At 45.3% G+C, this 22090-nt stretch overlaps 1 protein-coding gene across 2 annotated transcripts in view; it reads right to left on the bottom strand.

The window, feature by feature from the left end:
- The window catches only part of LOC126335180 (uncharacterized), a 284521-nt gene extending 262909 nt beyond the window's left edge, over positions 1-21612 (bottom strand). The window contains exon 1 of one of the 2 annotated variants that reach the window (XM_049998172.1): positions 21489-21612. In XM_049998172.1, coding sequence (XP_049854129.1) covers positions 21489-21533 — 45 coding nt within the window. In that variant the 5' untranslated portion in view covers positions 21534-21612. The remainder of the gene's footprint in view (positions 1-21488) is intronic. The other variant, XM_049998173.1, reaches the window with a different exon arrangement.
- Between the last annotated feature and the right edge of the window lie 478 nt (positions 21613-22090).

Below are 22090 nucleotides of genomic sequence, written 5' to 3' on the forward strand. Positions count from 1 at the left end.
ATACTACTCTTGTTGGATAGGGAAAAAAATTACTGTATCCAATTGCTTGATGACTTGATTCGAGCGTAAGCTCATTATCAAATCATCTAATAAGCTATGTAATGGCATCCATTATGACTGCCACGCGACTGTTCATTCTAGTTAAACACATCTTTTAGAGCAGTGCAGTGCTGGACTTAGATGAATGTTGTTCAGCCCTGCACTGATTTACAAGATGTGTTTAACTAGAATGAACAGTCACCTGGCTGCCGTAAAGTTTGTTATTGCATAGCTTATTGGTATGTACGAACTGTCAGAGTTATGTTTGTACTGTGGCACTGTTTTGTAGTGTGTAAAGTACTTTTTTTTTAAATGAACACACTGCCATTTTATAAAAGACATATTTACGCCGATGACTGTAACACTTTCTGTATTTCACTATTGCAATTTCGGCCTTAGATGTAAAAAGTTTATACCACCATTTGATTGTATTGTTGTTTATTTAATTACGATCTAGGTTTCAGACTTTTATGCCATTTTCAAGTGACTGCGTTTATGTCGTTAACATGTATTGCAGGAAATCAAGCTCAAAATTGGCCATATTTTCTTAAATTATGGCAATTTTGAGCTTGATGTGGTGCAATATATGTTAATGACATAAACTCAATCACTTGAATATGGCACAAAAGTCTGAAACCTACATCGTAATTTAATAAACAACAACAAATCAATTTACGGTGTATTCATTTAAAAATCGTTGTATGACCGTTGCTCAGCAATATCGAAAACGTTTTACTTACTTACTATTTGGTTTCTGTTTTTAGGACGATTTGATAACGAGCTTAGGCTCGAAACTAGTCAAACTGAAACTTCGGCAGTTATTTGCAATTTATTGCACAATTAGGTAATCTCAGTGTTTGATATCATGTCTCCTATACTACTTGTCCTTCAGTGATTTGCAGGTATCTTTAGTAGTGCATGCGGATAGTGTGTACAAAATGTGTTGAGGCGAAATAAACAGCGAAAATGTAGTACATTACAAACTTTTTCTTTCGTTTTTTTGTGTGTGTGTGATGGGAGGAGGAATTTGCACACTACGAGTTGTGCTTCCTGAAAACATACACACGCCTTTATTTTAACATTGATTCATTGTGTTAAGCCTCTAACGTAAGATTATACTTTTTAATGAGTTGATTGTGACAGCATTTTGAATTTTTAAAATCGAATTTTTGTTGCTCCCGGAAGCTGTTGGTTATGCACTCAGTAGCAGGCCAGTAGCGACGGTGAAAGGGCAGCTCCATCGAATAACGATTCTGGGCGAGATCGGTTAGATAAGCAGATCGAGACAGTCGGGGCCGTGTACACCGTACAGTCACCCGTCGTCTTCTGTGGAGGGGGCCCGTGGCGGAACGGCACGGCTGACAGCTTGGAACGCCAGCAGGCAGGTGGGAAGTATGAGCGCAACGAACTCAGAAGGGTAGGAAAACAACCTGGCCTGTGTGAACACTGTCGGCGGACGTATCACAATCCAGTGCCACTGCAACCAAATATCAGGTAGCAGCCACTTCACTGAGGTGGAAAAAGTAAAGGGATAGCGATATGCACGGAAACTGTTAGCGAATTCAATATTCCGAGATCCACTGCGTCAAGAGAGTGTGGCGAAAATACCAAATTGCGGGCATTACCTCTCACCGTGGACAACACAGTGGCCGACGTACACTTCTCAGTGCTAATAAAGCAACATTGCGTAAAATAAAAACAGAAACCAATTTGGGATTTACGACAAACGCAGCCGTTGGGGCAGGCCAGCGAAGACTGGCGTTAATGATGACCGACTCGAGTGCCTTAGTAGTCAACACGACGTTGCCTGTAGCGCCTCTCCCATGCCTGTGTCTGTATTGGTTCTACCCTAGGCTACTAAATAATCGTGACATGGTCAGTCGTAGGAGCTGATGGCAGGGTTCAAGTCTGGCGCAGACCCGACTAAGTCATGGGCCCAAACTGTCAACAAGGCTCTGTACAAGCTGCTGGTGGTTCCACAATGGTGTAGGCTATGTTTCCATGGAATGGACTGGGTCCTCAGGTGAAAATGATTATGCTCAGCTACTTGGATCCATTTGAAGTCATTCATGCACTTCTGGTATTTCCAAACAACGATGGAATTTTTATGGATGACAACGCAGCATGTCAACGGGGCACAGTTGTTCGCTATTGGTTTGAAGAACATTCTGTACAATTCGATCGAATGATTCGTCCACCCAGATCGCCCGAAATGTGTCCCATCGAATATCGAGAGGTGAATTCGTACACAAAGTCATGCTCCAGCAACACTTTTGCAGCTAGAGTTATTGAGTCCATGCCTCGTCGAGTAGCTGTACTGCGACAGGCAAAAGGAGGTCCGACACCTTTTAGGAGGCATCCCATTACTTTTGTCATCTCAGTGTGTGTAACCTTAGTGGAGACATATCCACTTAAAAGAGAGCTGGCCGGCCGGGATGGCCGAGCGGTTCTAGGCGCTACAGTCTGGATCCGCACTACCGCTACGGTCGCAGGTTCGAATCCTGCCTCGGGCATGGATGTTTGTGATGTCCTTAGGTTAGTTAGGTTTAAGTTGTTCTAACTTCCAGGGGATTGATGACCTCAGAAGTTAAGTACAATAGTGCTCATAGCCATTTGAACCATTTTTTAAATTAAAAGGGAACACCCGATCGCTTTGGAGCGCTGTAGACAGTGTAAAACTTGTACCAAGTGGCCACATGATAAGCCTACGCAGTGAAGTGACGTTATGTGCCAATGTGTTGTATAGAAACTACACAGTAAGACAAGTCGACGTGGAACCGTGGCAGATTTAGACGTGCCCGTGACGGCACTTCGAATGAACTTCCGCCAATTATTGGGGTATCAATGCGGACTGATCAGCCGGCCGCAGTGGCCGAGCGCTTCTAGGAGTTACACTCTGGATCCGCGCGACCGCTACGGTCACGGGTTCGAATCCTGCCTTGGGCATGGATGTGTGTGATGTCCTTAGGTTAGTTAAGTTTAAGTAGTTCTAAGTTCTAGGGGACTAATGACCTCAGATGTCAAGTGCCATTGTGCTCAGAGCCATTTGAACCATTTTGGACTGAGCACTGTACCGACAAGGAATGGTATACTACTCGCTGGCACGCGTTAAGTTCGTAGCGTTTCTCCATGAGATTAATAAACACAGGTATACATAACAGAGACTTTATTTATCAGTAATATATTCTACCTCACTATTAATGTCATTAACATATATTGCACTATTAATAGAAATCTGCCAACACTGGAGTAACTTTTTGATTTTGTGTGGTTCTGAAGCGAAGAACTCGTCGAGCCATGTTCGGAGTGCATTTTGATCCGGAAAGAGAGTTATTTTCAAGATTGTTAGATAGAGAGCGGAAAAGATGAAAATCTGAGGGCGCAAGATGAGGTGGATCCGGAATGACTTTCCGGCCCAACTCTTGCATAGTATATTCGTCAGTGTAGCAGAGCGCGGGCGCGCTTATCGTGGACTAGCATCACTCCACGCACTCTTCCTGGTCGTTTTTCTTGGATCGCGTCCACAAGACGACTCAATTGTTAATAATAAATGTCAGTAGTGGTGGTTATATCTTTGGGAAGCAATTCGTAGTGCCCTATACTGTAGCTATTCCAAGAGATGCGTAACATTATCTTCTATGGATGCGGGCAGATCTTACCAGTAATGATACAGGACAGGAATGGTCGGTGTTGTTCACGGGCCAATTGATGACGAGCAAGCAGAGATGCACATAATATGGCTACCCAAGATTTTTTTTGATTTTTTCTTAGAGGATGCGGTACCCATACATCCGTTTTTTGAACCTTACCTATTGCATGCAACTGTCGCACAATGGTGGAATGATCGCAGTTCATCCCGTTTGCCAGTTCTCGAGTACATCGAAGTGGATCATAGTGGATTAATGCTTTCAAACGATCTTCATCAAACCCCGAAGATCTTCATGAAAATGGAGAGTCACTAATGTCAGAACGATGCTCTTAGAACGAGGAAACCATTTTCTTGCCGTGCTCTGTCCAGTGGCATTATCACCATACACAGTGCAAATGTTTCCGGCTGCCTCCGCTGCTGTTACCCCTCAGAGTGAAGAAAATGCAAATGCTCCGATTTCTCGACTTGGCATTCCATTCTCTAGAGTCCACAGCCCCCCTCACTATCTCCAAATGACATAATGACAATATTTAAACTCAAATAACAAGAGTGAACTACAACTAAAACAACGAAAATCGATACGTAAACCCATAGCAATCGGAACACGAACTTGCAAAATAGGAACGTTACAAACTTAAACACCAACCTAATAAAACGGCGTAAGAACAGCGGTCTTTAAACAATCCTAATCTGCAGGGACTAGATATGAGTGTTACGCCTTGTCAATGACAAAAAGATTCTAACTTCACAGGAATTGCCGAATTCAGTGAATCCAGATCCATCTCCACCTTTTGACGGAACATAGCGGAGGGAACTGCACGCAATGGGGTAGTATGTCTCACAAAAGAGGCTCTTATAGATGCGCATCTTCAATGGGCCAGGCGACACAGAAACTGAACACTAGCTGGGTGGAGGCATGTAGTGGGAGTGAACTAGTTGCGAATTGTCACTTTCACAAATGACGAGAGGCGTCCAGCACATAGGTGGCGGAACGAGTCGTCAAGCCGTAGGGCATGTGTAGGATTTAGGTCAGTTTGCAGGGGGTTGTGTGATGTCATGAGTGTGTTTAGGGTATTACCACATTAAGTTACCGTGAACATCAACCAGAACATTTATCTCAACTTCGCTGCTCAGGTGTTGTTCATGTTCTTGATGATGAGTATCCTGTGTATGTTCCCACACTCTGTCATAATAATAGCCATCTGCATAGGGGCTTCACAGATACAATTCCAGAAAAAGGACAGGGTTCAGTGGCACCACGGTATAATATTCCAACACCCTCCAAAAGTTGGTGTGCATATTATGAATTTTTTTAGAAGTTTTATTTCTATGCGCATTCAAGCAGTAAACCACATTGCGCTTTGGGCAGGTAAGAGTTTGCGACATCAGACAACGGTCGAGCGCATGGAAAGCTAACATGATGTGACCAAATAAGGTGATATTTTGTACCTCGGGCCCTTGCATGTTCTCGAGAAACTCACACGTTGCAAATTTAACTGGACCTAGAAACCCGTGGCAGGGACAGAACGGACTAGGAATATCTGACAGGACAAGCACGATGAAGCAAACTTACTCGTCCCCCCCCCCCCACCCCTCCAGTAGGACAACGTCAGAAGCGTCTTTTTTTTTAAAAAAAAAATTCCAGTATCGGGGGTAGATAGCCGTGTGGTGGCAATATGGTTGAGGATAGCAACAAGCAATCTGTATTTTTGTAGCTGGTTTGATGCCGCCCGCCAGGAATCCCTGTCAAGTGCCACCCTCTCCATCTCAGTCGCCAATTATGTCCACAGTTATTTGCTGGATGTACTTCAGTCTCTGTTTTCCTCTACAGCTTTTGCCCTCTACAGCTCCCTCTAGTACCATGGAAGTTATTCCCCGATGCCTTAACAGTTGTCCTATCATCCTGTCCCATCTTCTTGTCAGTGTTTTCCATATATTCCTTTCCTCGCCGATTCCGCTGAGAACACTGCGCACTCAGTCTATCTAACTTTCCTCCAGGATGGTTTCGTCTGGAAGATACTACCAACGTAATAATTCTGCACAGGAGCACCATACAGATTATATCTAAGCAGTGGAAACACGCCAAGAGTCCAGAAGTGACACCACATCTGAAGTGCTTTGATTCTCTTCTGTTCCGGTTTTCCCATAGTCGATGTTTCACTACCATACAATTTTGTGCTCCTAACGTACATTCTCAGACATTTATTCCCCAAACTAAGGTCTACGTTTGATTACAGCAGACTTCTCTTGGCCAGGAACGCCCTTCTTGCCAGGCTAGTCTGTTTTTTTATGTGCTCCTTGCTGCGTCCGTCATGAGTTCTTTTGCTGCCTAGATAGCAGAATTCTATAACTTCATCTACTTCGTGATCACCAATCCTGAAGTTAAGTTTCTCGCTGTTGTAGTTTCTGCTGCTTCCCATTACTTTCGTCTTCCTTCGATTTACTCTCAATCCATATTCTGTATTCATTGTACCGTTTATTTAGTTCACCAGGTCCTGTAATTCTTCTTCACTTCCACTAATGATAACAATCTGATCAGCGAATCTTATCATTCGTATCATTTCAGCTTGAATTTTAATTCCATCATTGAACCTTTCCTTTCTATCCTACACCGCTTATTCGATGTGTAGATTGAACTGTACGAGCGAATGTATACAACCTTATAAAAATGGTTCAAATGGCTTCTGAGCACTATTGGACTTAACATCTAGGGTCATCAGTCCCCTAGAACTCAGAACTACTTAAACCTAACGACAGCACACAACACCCAGCTATCACGAGGGAGAGAAAATCCCTGACCCCGCCGGGAATCGAACCCGGGAACCCGGGCGTGGGAAGCGAGAACGCTACCGCACGACCACGAGATGCGGCCTACCTTATACCCTTTTTATCTGAGCACTTCATTTTTGGTCTTAACTTCGCATCCCAAAGCATTCAGTCGCGCCGCCATTCTATCTGTGTCTTGAACTGGAGAGAATGACAAGCACTTGAGTTTCAGAGAAACCGCGACCCGCTCTTTGTGATGGAAATCGGTTGGAAACCTGCCCGCTGATTAACTCGTCGAGTTCTGGCATGGGGTGCGCCATTCCTGTGGTGTGGCGGCTGAGTGACTTCGGGTGGAAGTTTCGCCGATGCAGGGAGCTGAGGTCTAGATAGCCTCTGCCCGCTGAGCGACTTTGACCGATGGACTGCAAGCTGTCTACGATCCGGATGGACGAGGCTGTCCTCGTGGACTCTTAGACACCTAGATCTCTTCGTCCACTGTCATGTTTTACCACAGGGGGGGGGGGGGGGGCTGGGATGACAGAAGTGGCCAGGGTGACAGAGGTGATGGTACTGACTGCAGATTGCCGCTCGGCATCAGGATGCCTTGGACCAGCTACGCACACAAGCGCACGATATATGGACAACGAACACGTGCGGGGGTGCTCAGCTCCGGAGGCCCTGGACGGTCTGCGCTCGTCTTCACAACCGGCAGCTACCGTGACAACAGGCCACCAGGACAGCAGGGGGCAGAGGGCGTGATCGGAGTGTCAGCGCATTCCGCGACCGACTGCTTTTGGACACGCGCGCCGATGTGCTTTATAAGGTTGCTTGAATAAACATACGTCAATGCTACCTCTGTTACACAGCTCGCCCTGAGGTGACTGATCACTCTCTCACCATTTTCCTCCAAGCCAGGTCGTTATAATGGGTACGTATTAAGGCTCGTAGTGTCACTGATCGGCGATCAAATGGTGCTCTGGAAGCATGTCTGTATTTTTACTCACTAGGTGGCAAGTGTGCTGAGTTTAGAGGTGAAGTGTTGTGTCCTCGCCAATGAACACAGCCGGAACTGGCGGGCTAAGATTGTTTCGGACTGGCACCATAGGCGGCGCTTTCAAGTTCGCCGCCAACAACAAGCGAGGCCTGATCAGCAACTTCCGCGCCGCCGTCAATGAGATGAGTGGCCACAGGCAGCAATGTACGGTTCATGTCCAACTTTGGCGTACTACAGTTCTAGTACGGTGTTCCAGGGTCGCTGTCCGTAACTACAGTTCGTAGGGAAGATCTGCCTGAGAGACTTAGTCTACAAATGGAGTCACCTACAGCCTTCGGATCGGGACAAGTTTACTACAGTGATTGAAAGTGTAGCGCCCAGAACGATCATAGAATTGTTGACATTGTATTCAGTAACGCGCGTCTTGAAGGCCACTGCTTAGTTGCATCCGCCCGCAAACTTGTTGAACGAGTTGTTATTCAACTTGAGTATCGCAGTGCAATAAGTGTATATTTGCCTGTCACCAATTTTTTTGGATTTTCACAGTTCCTCTGTCCACCTTGGAGCACCTAAACCTGTACGACATGCGCGAGTCGTTCCTAAGGACGACGCATACACATCAGAGCAGTGTTTTCAATATTCATTCTAAGGTGTAAGCATGCCCTGCCGACGAGTATGCACTCCTGTTCAACAAGTTCATCCATTAGAACAAGGTCGCATTGTGGGCCTACAGGAAACTGCGTGGATATATCTATGGATTGCTTCAGATGTTGTGTACAATGTATCGATGCTGTTTTGCTGCTTTCAGCTGTGGTCTATGGAACATTCCCACATCCGGAGACCAGGTTCTGGATGTCCATGTGGTACAGACGCACATTAAGGTCAGCTACGTTGGGAGAGCAGCAGTGGCTGACTAAACATCGTCCAAGGTAGAAATCTGGACACGTGTTGGACCGGATGTGTCACCAAGGATCATTGGGAAACCGTCTGTTTGCAGCGGGATGAAGATCACGTGTGCCTCTGGCCAGGCTACCACTGACAACATGACACTTCCGAGCAGGGCTTCTCCGGTGCCGTAAAGGGCCCACTAGACAGTGGAATGGAGCTCTGTTGTCTTCAGTGATGACAGTATTTTCTGTCTGTATGTGAGTGATGAACGTACACGTCTACGGCGCAGGTGTGATGACAGGCCTGTTCCGCAATGTATTCGCCCATGACACACGGGTGTCCCACCCCAAGCTTCATTGTGTAAGGGACCATCAGTTACAACTCGCTATCACACTCGGCAATTTATGCAGGATAAAGCAATCAGCGCCCATTACATTTCACATGCTGTTATCCCTGTGCTACTGTCGTTCCTTCGACAGGAAAGTAATATGCTTTTTCAGTACGACACCGCACGTTCACAAACGGTTAATGCGACTCAACGTGCTGTTCTCGGTGTACAGCTGTCCTGGCCAGCGAGATCACCAGATCTTTCGCCAAATGAACAAACATTGGACATGGTCAAGGGGCAACTTACCCGTTCTCCGGAACCTGCCTGAAGCGTCGCAGAATTGCAACAAAATGAGCAAAGTGCTTGGGACAATCTACTGCAAGATGCCATTCCGCATCTTTAAGATCGGTTGCAGACAAGAATATAGTCTCGCGTTATGGCCAGAGGGGGTTCAATATGAACTGTTGCCACTGTCTAGGCACCCTTTATTCTAATATGTGTGTGTCACTTGGTCTGAATTTTTTATCATGTACTCCTCCACAGACGAACTATTTGTCACATCACTTGTCAATGAAACGGCCCTCTTCTTATGGCTGTTGCATTTTTTCCCGCCAGTGTATATTTTGGAATACAGAGATTCAGGTCGCTGAGGAATAAAATAAATAGGAACTGCAAAGACTCTAAGAGGAAATGGCTGTATGAAAAATGTGAAGAACTCGAAAAAGAAATTTTTGTCAGAAGGACTGGCTCAGCATGTAGGAAAGTCAAAACAGCCTTCGGTGAAATTAAAGGCAAGGGTGTTGACAATAAGAGTGCAACGAGAATTCCACTGTTAAATGAAGAGCAAAGAGCGGACAGGTGTAAAGAGTACACAGAAGGCCTTTATGAGGGGAAAGATTTGTCTGGTGTAATAGAAGATAAAACAGGGGTCGATTTAGAAGAGATAGAGGATTCAATATTAGAATCAGAATTAAAGAGAGCTTTGGAGGTCTTAAGATCAATTAAGGCACAAGGGATAGATAACATTCCAACAGAATTTGTAAAATCTATGGGGGAAGTTGCAACAGAGCGACTATCCACGTTGGTGTGAATGTGGCGACATACCATCTGACTTTCGGAAAAACATCATCCACACAATTCCTAAGACTCCACGAGCTGACAAGTGCGAGAATTATCGCACAATCAGCTTAACGGCTCATGCATCCACGTTGCCAATAAGAATAATATACAAGAGAATGGAAAAGAAAATTGAGGATGTGTTAGATGAAGATCAGTTTGGCTTTAGGAAATTTTAAGGCACCAGAGAGGTTGATAATAGAAGCAAGTCTAAAGAAAAATCAAGACACTTTCATAGGACTTGTCGATCTGGAAAAAGCGTTCGACAGAGTAAAATGTTGCAAGATGTTCCAAATTCTGAGAAATAGGATTAAGCTATAGGGAGAGAAAGGTAATATACGATATGTACAAGGGCCAATAGGGAATAATAAGAGTGGACAACCGAGAACGAAGTGCTCGGTTTAAAAAGGGTGTAAGACGGATGTAGTCATTCGCCCCTACTGTTCAGTCTATACATCGAAGCAGCAATGACGGAAATAAAAGGAAGGTCAAGAGTGGAATTAAAATTCAAAGTGAAATGGTTCGCTCATGACATTGTTATCCTCAGTGAAAGTGGAGGAGGTTTTACAGGATCATATTGAGACATAGCAGAAATGAGAACAGCTAGAAATCTAACATCAGAACTAATTGTCACGAAGTAGATGAATTTAAGGAGTTCTACGATCTAGGCAGCAAAGTAACCAATGACGGACGGAGCAAGGAGGACATCAAAAGCAGACTAGCACTGGCGGAAAGGGCATTCCAAGCCAAGAGAACTCTACTAGTACCAAACATAGGCCTTAATTTGAGGAAGAAAGTTCTGAGAATGTACGTTTGGAGCACAGCATTGTACGGTAGTGAAACACAGACTGTGGGAAAACCGGAACAGAAGGGAATCGAAGTATTTGCTACAGACGAATGTTGGAATTTAGATAGACTAATAAGACAAGGAATGAGAAGGTTCTGCGGAGAATCGGAGATGAAGGGAATACGTGGAAAACACTGACAAGGAGAAGGGACAGGATGGTAGGACATCACGGAATAACTTCCATGGTACTAGAGGGAGCTGTAGAGCGCAGAAACTGTAGATGGAGACAGAGATCGGAATACATCCAGCAAATAATTCAGGATGTAGGTTGCAAGAGCCATTCAGAGACTGGAATACATCCAACAAATAATTCAGGACGTAGGTTGCAAGAGCTATTCTGAGATGAAGAGGTTGGCATAGGGGAGGTATTCGTGGCGGGCCGCATCAAACCAGTCAGGAGACTGGTGACTAAACAGAAAAGAAATGGTTTGGCGACCATTCAGCCACGTTGTCTAAATTCGACAGAACCTCTAAGTCACCCAATGTTAATCCCACATAAAATGTCTGGGACTATCTGGAACAGCGGGTGAAAGGTAGCAGTCAACATCAGCGCAATTTTGCAGCTCAGCATGAACGAGCGGCTTCAGCTGGACACGGCTTACCTGAAGCAACTCTTGGACTCTACTGCCGTATTGCCATATTGAGGCAGTTATCAATCCTGGAGCCGATGTTACACGCTATTAGCGTGCTGTATCCTGTCGCGTCCGCCCTCATGGCTGTGAGCACTTGCCCTCGAAAGTCTTAAGGTTCCAGTTTTGAGTCCCGCCATGGCAAACAGTTGTAATCTGCCAGGAAGTTCCAAATCAGCGCAGACTCCGCTACAAACTGAAGATTCATTCGTGACATGTGTACCCAGGAAATCAGAATCATTACATTTGTGGTCGATGAAGCTCCGTAACAATGAGATGGCTGACTGTCTGCGGCAACAGGTTCATAGGAAAGAAAGGACCAGATCTGTTGACTGCAAGTTTGCCCGTCTTCAGCCCTTCGGATTTTTATGTGTGGAAACACATACAGTACTTAGTTTATCCGTCTAGTGCCTATCACTGAATCATTGTAGTCTGTGAACGCTCGCAAATCCCTTCAGTGGATTTTTTTAGAGGCTGCGATATATTGTGGTCAATTGCTTAATGTATTTGTAAAAGTGAAAGGAGCATCTTTCGAACATTTTCCAAGAACAGGTAGCATTGGTAAATATTTCTATGAACAGTCAGCTGCAAAGAGAAAACATTCCATTGTGTGTTGCTCGGACGATAACGACGCAAAAATCAGACATTTCAGGGACCATGTTTATTTGAAGAGATTTGCTAGTTTTATGTGGGGAAACTCGCTTGAAAATTTGTACAAATATTCTTTTGTGCGATCTCAGTTATACCGAATCGGAGCCATTTCAGTTAATGCTGTATAAGCATTGCGAAGCAATAAAATTTCATTATCTGGCAGGCTACGTGCGAGCTTCCATTCCTTTCTTGCTATATTTCAGTGTTTATAAGTGTTCAGAAATTTGAGGAAAAGTAATATGAAATTATTTAGTCGAGGATGAAGAACATAGAAGAAAAAATGTAAAGTTAAGAGCTCTGGAAATGTACCTATTACAAAGCCCATGTTTCCGCTTCGACTTTAAACCGTTTGATTATTTTTCATTACGATTTAATAGAAAATACTCTTGCAATTATAGTCATTGTTTATTAACCGAAAATTTCAACCTTAAGAAGCTTAACTGTGCGATCACGCTCGCCACTAATTTCACAATACTATTTTCACTGTGGTTAATATCATTCTGTAAGTTTTCACATGAAAATTTCTACAGTTTAAATGAAACACTGTATAGGAAAACTGCCGTTTCTTACCATTCACAGGCTATTGTTCACCGTAAACGCTTGAGACACTTTTAAATTCGAATGCAACGTCCTTCAAAACCCCTTATTGTCATGTTACCCTCTCAGTTCTCTATTTAACACGCTTTCTCTCGTTCCGCTTCCATTGCTTACCCATCTTCGAAATTAATTTCATATCTAATATTCACTGAAGTCAACATAACCCCGTGCGCTTAAAATTCGCGACGTGATCCACTGATTCGCTCGAATCACACCAGAACAAATCCTGCGCGCTCAAATTACAAAACCCGCATCGTCAGCACAGTAACTATCAACGAATGCCTGCCTTCCTAGAAACTTGGCTCTTTGTATGTGGAAGAAATGATACACTTGTATTGTACTGTATGGAACTGGGAACCTAGAAACGGCGGAGAGGCTTTGTCTCCGCCGTAGCAGTGGTTCACAACCCCACCACAGGCCACAGCAGTCCACTCATAACACCGCCGCCCCACACCGAACCCAGGGTTATTGTGCTGTTCGTCCCCGGTGGACCCCCCGGAAACGTCTCACAACAGACGAGTGTAACCCCCCCCCCCTGCCCCCCCTCCCAATGTTGGCGTGGTAGAGTAATTATAGTGTACACGTATGTGGAGAAAGTGTTTGTGCAGCAACGCCGACATAGTGTAACTGAGGCGGAATGAGGGGAACCAGCTCGCATTCCCGAGGCAGATGGAAAAAGGCCTTAAAAACCAACCGGACCTCAACACTAATCTGCTGGGAAGATTCTGGCCAGGGACCGGCCCGCCTTCCCGCCCGGAAAGCAGTGCGTTAGACCACACAGTTAACCAGCCGAGCACCGATACTGTTGAGCACAGGATAAAATTGTTACTCGTAGACCTACTATAGAACGACACTTACGCTTAGATACTCCAGCTTGTAAGTTTGTTCGAAAACCACACCCACACTAATGGTAAATGAGCACAGGTTCAGTTCTGGAGCAGAGGGAGGGGATGGTAACTGCTTGCTGCCGTTCATGGCGGTCATACACCCTGTTAAGAATCACGTTCCCCCTCCATAATGGCCGGCCGGTGTGACCGGGCGGCTCTAGGAGCTTCAGTCTGGAACGCGCGACCGCTACGGTCGCAGGTTCGAATCATGCATCGGGCATGGATGCGTGTGATGTCCTTAGGTTAGTGAGGTTTAAGTAGTTCTAAGTTCTAGGGGACTGTGACGTCAGATGTTAAGTTCCATAGAGCTCAGAGCCATTTGAACTGCTTGTTACTGTCTTCCCTCCCCACCCCATTCCCTTTCCGCCAGCAAATTTTACTTGCAGTTACCACACTTTTAATGTACTGTCGATGTCTGCACTTTAATAATAATAAAAACAAAACATATAAGATGTTTTCGTACGTCAATAATAATTACATTGTTTACATCAGTATCGTTTACATCAGTAGCTGCTAAGTATCTTTAGCATAATATCCAAGAAATTGCGTTCGTCCAAAAATTTGAGAAAAACACGTGTCATGCAGTTAATTTAAGAAATATAATAGTAACACGCTCCCACAAATAAATGGTTCATATGTCTCTAAGCACTATGGGACTTAACATCGGAGGTCATCAGTCCCCTATTCTTAGAACTACCTAAACCTAACCAACCTAAGGACATCACACATAACCATGCCTGAGGCAGGATTTGAACCTGCGACCGTAGCAGCAGCGCGGTTGCAGACTGGAGCGCCTAGAACCGCTCGGTCACAGCGGCCGGCTCTCCCACAACTCTTACAGCGTTTGTGATCTGTTTAACTGAATTGTGGTGTGGTTCTGACACATTTCATTCATATGCTGAAAGTTGCTTCAGCACTTCGTTGAAGTCCAGAAACAATAAAGAAGCCTGGCGCAAGTGTGCTCATTCACAACTATTTTTTCAGTTACGTAGCAGAAATTATGTTGCGCTTGCAAAACTATTATTGTGAGTACACGAAAAATTCAGCTCCTATTTTTCGAAACATACACCTCGGATCTTTTCTGGCAGTCGTTCTAAGTATTTCACTAGATCATTGTCGTGAACACTGAACTATAATCTCGGTTACTGACTTACGTACTTCATCACATGGGGCAAGCAGTGTATATGCAATCAGAAACACAGTTTATGAAACATGAGGTGAAACCACCCAACACTACAATAAACTCCATCTGAACATGGCTCCGAAGGCACACGGTTCCGACTGACCGCCGTGTCATCCTCAGATGTTAGGCTTTACTGTATGCGGGTATGGATGGGCATGTGGTCATCACACCGCTTTCCAGGCCGTTGTCAGCTCTGATGACTGCAGCCGCTACTTCTCAGTCAAGTAGCTCCTTAATTAGCATATCACAAAGGCTTAGTGCACCCCGCTTGCCAAAAACGTGTGACATAACGGACGGTCGCACATTCAACTGTTAATCAAGTCCGCGAGCGGTTAACTTCGGTGATTTAACGGGAACCAATGTTACCACTGTGGCATCGCTGTTGGCCAAAATTTTCAATACTGGTGCTATTCCCGGCCGGTTTGGAGATTTTCCCCTCTCGTGGACTGGGTGTTGTGTTGTCCTCATCATCGTTTCATCCCAGTGTGGCGTCGACTGAAATAAGACTTGCACTCAACGGCCGAACTTTCCTGGATGGGGCCTCCCGGCCAATGATGCCACACGACCATTTCATTTCCATGCTCGCATGTATTTCGAGTGTAAAGGGCTGCACCGGATACTACTGATAATTAAGTCTTAAACGAGACGTTTTTGTTTTATTCACTACTTCATTTCATGCACTGTGCGTTTCAGTGTCTGTGCCAAGACCATAAGATGGTAAACTGCATAAACTACAATCTCGTTGTGGTTAGTGAAGTAGACAAATGACCTTCAGTCGCAGTGAGGAACAGATTGTGTGTGCGTGTGCTCTAGGGATGAAAAACTTCTTTAGTATTTATCCAGAATGTGAAAAATAGAAAACAAATGTCTTCACTGTAAATAAGATTCACTTCATGGAACATGAAGTATACAGGGTGATTAGTCGATGATGTAACAATCTTTCAGGGATGATGAACATGGGAAATGTATCAGAGTTGACGCACTCTTGTCCGGAAACGACTGAGTCGAAAGTTAGAAGCGAAAATCGGTCTGATACTTCTGACAATGGAATAGACGTACCAGTACCATTGTTGCTGAGAGTTTAGTATATGCAACTTTCAGAGCTGGTAGTATGACCCAAAGCAAGCAAAAAAATCTCTAGTGAACATCGGCTCTAAAATGGATACCTTAAGAGCTATCAGCACAGGTTCAACATCGATAATGTGAAACACGTCTCTTTTATTGAAGTCTCACGGCTCTTAAGGTGCGCCTTTTACACTCCAATGTTACCGGACAGCTTTTTCTTGTTTGCTCCATACTACCTCTTCCAAAAATATGGAAACCAAAATGTTCGCAGTAGAAGATAGGTGTTTCACGAATCGAAGATGAACAAGCGCTCATATCGCTTGAGGTATGCGTTTCAGAGCTATGTTTAATAGACATTTTATTTCTTGTTTTGGTCCATACTAGCATCTCCGAAAGTTTCCTACCATACTGTTTTAGCAACAACAGTACTGATACATGTTTTCTATTGTAAGAGGTATAAGAAGGATATTCGAATATAACTTTCGACTCTGTTATTTCTGGACGAGGTTTCCTTGCCTCAAATTAATACAATTACACGTTGTCTTCTTTCTTTTTCGGCAACTTTTGCCCGCAGTTGCAAGTATACGAATTGTGGAGTTTTAATAAGACCTTTCATTACAGTTGCAAAAGATGGTATTTAACATACCCAACTTGAAACACATTTATCCTTATCCATCACCTCTGAAAGTTTGTGACCCCATCACCCTCTATAACTGAACATTTGGAGACTTTTGGCCAAGCTGGAAGCAAGGTTACACTAAACAACCGAAAGTGAGAATAGTTGGGTTCTTTGGGGGAAGAGACTAAACTGCGAGGTTAATCGGTCTCATCGGATTAGGGAAGGATGGGGAAGGAAGTCGGCCGTGCCTTCCAAAGGAACGATTCCGGCATTTGCCTGGAGCGATGTAGGGAAATCACGGAAAACCTAAATCAGGATGGCCGGACGTGTTTATGAACCGTCGTTCTCCCGAATGCGAGTCTAGTGTACTAATCACTGTGAAACGTCCCCTTAGAACAATTTATGAATTACTGTGCTGACAAACATCTTACATCACTTCATTTTCAAACAGTAGAGCAAAACTGTTTACTTATACTGATCTACACTAAACTGACACAAAATATTTTTAGCGCAACGCAATCTGAGTTTCAATAATCCCTACAAAAGAATGGCCCTGGCTAACAATAACCTTTCATGAATCACTTACCTCACAAAAATCTTCGTTACTCGAACTACTGCAATACAGCGAGCGCCACTCCCGCCAGCTAAATAAAAGATTCAAACTACTGAAGGCACTAACTACTGATAGGCATAGTTAGCAAATGAAAGATTTTGATAAAGAACAAACAATGTATTTACATATATATCAGTTCATGACATCCAGTCTTACAAATCTACTGTCTCTGATGGACACACGTCCAGATCATCCGCTCTCAAAACTACGCCATCTTTCTCCCCACATCCACCAATGCTCGCGGCTCACCTCCAACTGCGCAACGCTACGCGCTGTTCACATCCAGCTGCCCAACACTACAATAGCAAACAACAATGCAAACCAGCCACACACTGCTCACAGCACAGCCAGTGATTTTCATACAGAGCGCTATGTGGCGCTACCAATAAAGAAACCTAAACAGCCTACTTACAACTGCACCACCTCGCTCGGTAATCGAGAAGACGTAAGGGATCTGCACAGGTGGAAAAGCTTTCTTCATTTTCAGAAAGGTGCAGATATTCTATCAACCATAAGTGTACAAATGAGGTTTGCACATGCAGGAAAACATAGTCAATAAAAAAATTTAGAAAAGAAAAAAAAAACCGAAGAGAATTCTATGTGGTACTACAGACGAATATTAAAAGAAATTATGGACAAGCAAGACAGGAAACGATATGCGAGCAGACGAAAGATAGAAGCCAGCTGACGATCGTTATCATACGAAGGGGCAAGTTGAATGAATTAATTAGATCTGACAAACGAAATTTAAAGAAAGTAATCTTTACGAAATGCCGTGAGTTTACTATAAACATATCTGTATTTTTTTGCCTGATTCAGTCTTTGTGATGTCAGACAAACGAAATTTATTATTGGAGCCTATATAGCATCGTTGCAATTTTGGCATCAATAACTGCTATGTCCTTGACAGATACGACACACAGACATACACAGAGTGGCCGCCACACTGCAAGGTCAACCTCCAACTTCCGGACAGGCGTAACCTTGTTACACGGTTAGACACCATAGGGGGCGCACACTGCACGTCATCGAACGTCTCTCAAATACACTGCCGGGAAAAAGAAGTCCCAACACCAAGAAGGAGTTGAGCGACATGAATGGAAGTTTTTATGCGTGTTTCTACATCTGAAAGAAGACGTGCATTCCGATTGCGCGCCAGTCGCGTAATAGTGGCGCTAGTAGCGCCAGGTTCGATTTAAATACAGGCTGTAACAGACGTGAGCGTTAATTACCTTTGAGATTATACGTGAGTCAAAAATGCCTTTAAGGCGACAAAGACGCCATTGTCACCACCTCACTGAATTTGAACGAGGTCGTGCAATGAGGCTGCGAGAAGCTGGTTGTTTCTTCTGCGTTACTGCAGAAAGACTTGGCAGGCATTGCACATGATTGATGGCAGCGAGAATGTACGGTCGAGGAAGATCAGGCTCCGCACGGCCACGTGGCACTACTGAGAGGGAAGACCATCGTGCTCGGCATATGGCCCTGGCACATCGTACTGTGTCTCCAGCAGCAATAGGAGCAGCTGTTGGCACAACAGTGAACAACGAACTGTTATAAATCGCTTACTTCAAAGTCAGCTCAGAACTAGACTCCCCGCAGCGTACTGACCCAAAACCAGCGCCATTTGTGACTTCAGTGGTGTCACACGAGAGGTCACTGTGGGGCAGGGTGAAGGACTACTGTGTTTTCTGATGGAAGGTGGTTTTGTCTTGGTGCCAGTTATGGTCGTGTGCTGGTTAGGTCAGTTGAGGACCTGCAGCCAACTTGTCTGCGTGCTATACACACTGGACCTACACCTGAAGCTAAGGTGCAAATGGTTCAAATGGCTCTGAGCACTATGGGACTTAACTGCTGAGGTCATCAGTCCCCTAGAACTTAGAACTACGTAAACCTACCTAACCTAAGGACATCACACACATCAATGTCCGAGGCAGGATTCGAACCTGCGACTGTAGAAGGCGCGGTGCCAAACTGTAGCGCCTCGAACTGCTCGGCCACTCCGGCTGGCTGAAGTTATGGTCTGCGGTACGATTTCGTATGGTAGCAGGAGCACTCTCGTGGTTATCGCACGCACCCTGACTGCAAATTTGTTCGTAAATCTGTTGATTCCATCTGTTGTGGTGCCATTCTCTTCTTCGAGGTCTTCTCCAACAGGATAACGCTCACTCACACACCGCTGTTGTAACCCAACATGCTTTACAGGGTGCCGACAAGTTTCCTTGGCCTGCTCGATCACCAGATCTGTCTCCAGTCCGAGTACATATGGGACGTCATCGGATAACAAGTCCAGCGCCATCCACAGAAAATTTTTAGACAACATAGTTGTCTGGAGATAACAGCGATTAATTTACTTATAATCAATTATTCAAAATAACAATCACAATCGCATTATTTTGCCGCCAACCGGTGTCAGTCCGCGATGGGGTTATCTTCAGGATAATTTACACCATTTGGTCGGACGCTGGAGTCGTCACCCCGCCTGTGCACATAGTTACCAACCGTGCACAGGCAGGGTGACGACTCCAGCGAGCGACCAAATGGTGTACATTGCCCTGAAGGTGACCCCATCGCGGATTGAAACCGGTTGGCGGCAAAATAAATAATGCGATAGTGACTGTCATTTTGAATAACTAATCCACAGAAAACATTAACAGTCCCTGTATTGACCGACCAAATCCAACAAGCATGAAACTGCATCCCACAAACTGACATCCAGCACCTGTACAACATAATTCATGCACGTCTCTATGCTTGTATTGACGATTCAAGCGATTACACTGGTTGCTAATGTACCAGAATTTCAAATTTGCTGTGTTTTATCTCACGCTTACATTAAACTGTGACCTTACAATGTTAATCCCTTAAATAAGTTACCTAGCTAAATGTACTCCCGATATTTCATTGCTCTACACTAATTATTTTCTGGTGTTACGTCTTTTTTATATTTTTTTACGTCCGTGTAGTTCCCAGGTGAACGTCAATCCGCCAGACGTAGGTATAAGCACACGCACGGCACCACTTCGTCAGTATTCGCACGGTATCAACAGTACTCCGAAACAGCATCCGGACTATGTCTATAATCGTCGCCAAGAAGAGCGAAACTAGACATTCCACAAGTGATCATAGTAATCGTTCGCTGGATTCAGGGAAAGACTAGTGTTCATAAATCTGTATAAGTGAACCTTTCAGCATCTGTTCATATAATAATTACGTAATCTGTACTTTCTCCGGGCAACTGCCTTGCCGCAGTCGATACACCGGTTCCCGTGAGATCACCCCAGTTAAGCGCTGTGTCGGGCGTGGTCGGCACTTGGATGGGTGACCATCCAGGCCGCCATGCGCTGTTGCCATTTTTCGGGGTACACTCACCCTCGTGACTCCAACTGAGGAGCTACTCGACCGAATAGTAGCGGCTCCGGTCAAGAATACCATCATAACGACCGGAGAGCGGTGTGCTGACCCCACGCCCCTCCTATCCGCATCCTCACCTGAGGATGACACGGCGGTCGGATGGTCCCGGTAGGCCACTCGTGGCCTAAAGACGGAGTTTCTCTGAATAAATTACTGTAAATAGCTGCTAATTTTGGTTGCTTTCAGTTTTGTGGTAGTTTACCTAAACCTATTTGGCCCTATAAAGAAGTTCGTATAGGTGCTGCTAGCTAGCGAGGTGCATCAGTAACAGCAACGACTTTAGGAGGGTAGGGCCGTGTCTCCTTCCACATTTATGTTGGACAGCAAGAGTATCTGGGTGTGCAGAACATTAATTAAAACAATATGCGTCAAAAGGGTAAAACACATTTACCCATTTGAATAAAGTTATTACACTGTCTGATTCCAAATCCGTCGCCGTTATGTGGAGTGCACTCTGGAAAATCTATCAGACACAAAAAAGCTGCAGGGGACAAAATAATTAAACGGATTGGATTATGTAGGAAGAACCCGATAGCTTGCATTTCATCACTTTTCTGTGTGGAAATTCCATTTGTGGTGGTGGTTAGTGTTTAACGTCCCTTCGACAATGAGGTCATTAGAGAGGGAGCGCAAGCTCGGGTTAGGGAATGATTGGGAAGGAAATCGGCCGTGCCCTTTCAAAGAAACCATCCCGGCATTTGCCCGAAACGATTTAGGTAAATCACGGAAAACCTAAATCAGGATGGCTGGAGACGGGACTGAACCGTCGTCCTCCCGAATGCGAGTTCAGTGTGCTAACCACTGCGCCACCTCGCTCGGTTGGAAATTCCAAATGGTTCAAAGCACTATGGGACTTAACTTCTGAGGTTATCAGTCCCCTACTCTTAGATCTACTTAAACCTAAGTAACCTAAGGACATCACAAACATCCATGCCCGAGGCAGGATTCGAACCTGCGATCGTAGCGGTCGCGCCCTTCCAGACTGTAGCGCCTAGAACCGCTCAGCCGCTACGGCAGTCCCGAAAATTCCACCTGCGCACTTCCGTCGATTAACTGGATGCACAGCAACCGTCGTAGTATCCCGCCTCTAGTAGCTTTCAGGAGGAACTATGCGTGGAAAACGTAGCAAATGGAGATGTGGAGCGGAGTTGCGCTAGCCCGAGTGAGCGGTTACGCAGACGTAGCGTCTTGCACTGTACTTACCGAGGCGCACCTCTTGAAGCGAGCGGGCGCATGCGCGTCGCCCATGTCTGCCGGTGTGCACGTGACGTGACGTAACGCAACTGTGACGCTGTCGGCGGCTGGCTGCCTCGCGGATACGCACTGGCGGACTGACGCGCCCGACCTCGGACGGGCCCACGCAGAACACACTACCCACTGTGTGTGTGTGTGTGTGTGTGTGTGTGTGTGTGTGTGTGTGTGTGAGGCACGCCCCACCCCACCCCAGTGGAAGCACAGCACGCGCACGCTTGCAGCTGCAGCTGCAGCACGCGACACGCTGCCTCTCCCACCTCCCCCCTCCCCCCCCCCCCCCCAACACTCTCTCCAGCGCCCCCTTCCCACCTTTGCCAATGCTGCCACTGCACTGGGAGAGATGCCCGTGGGAAAACTGCGCGATCGCGCTTTCCGCTCCAAGTGGCATTGAGGTTCTTCCGATGATTACCGATACAGCAATTTTTGCAACAACAGCTGCAGAGAGAATATCGCAGTACATAGCAGAGGGTAGCTCGGAATAATTTGCAATGTAGACGGAAATACTGCTTCAGGCTCGTTGATATACCAGTTATTTCACGTTTACGCGAAGC

The sequence above is a fragment of the Schistocerca gregaria genome, chromosome 2 (assembly GCF_023897955.1).
Source record: "Schistocerca gregaria isolate iqSchGreg1 chromosome 2, iqSchGreg1.2, whole genome shotgun sequence".
Taxonomy (NCBI): Eukaryota; Metazoa; Arthropoda; class Insecta; order Orthoptera; family Acrididae; genus Schistocerca; species Schistocerca gregaria.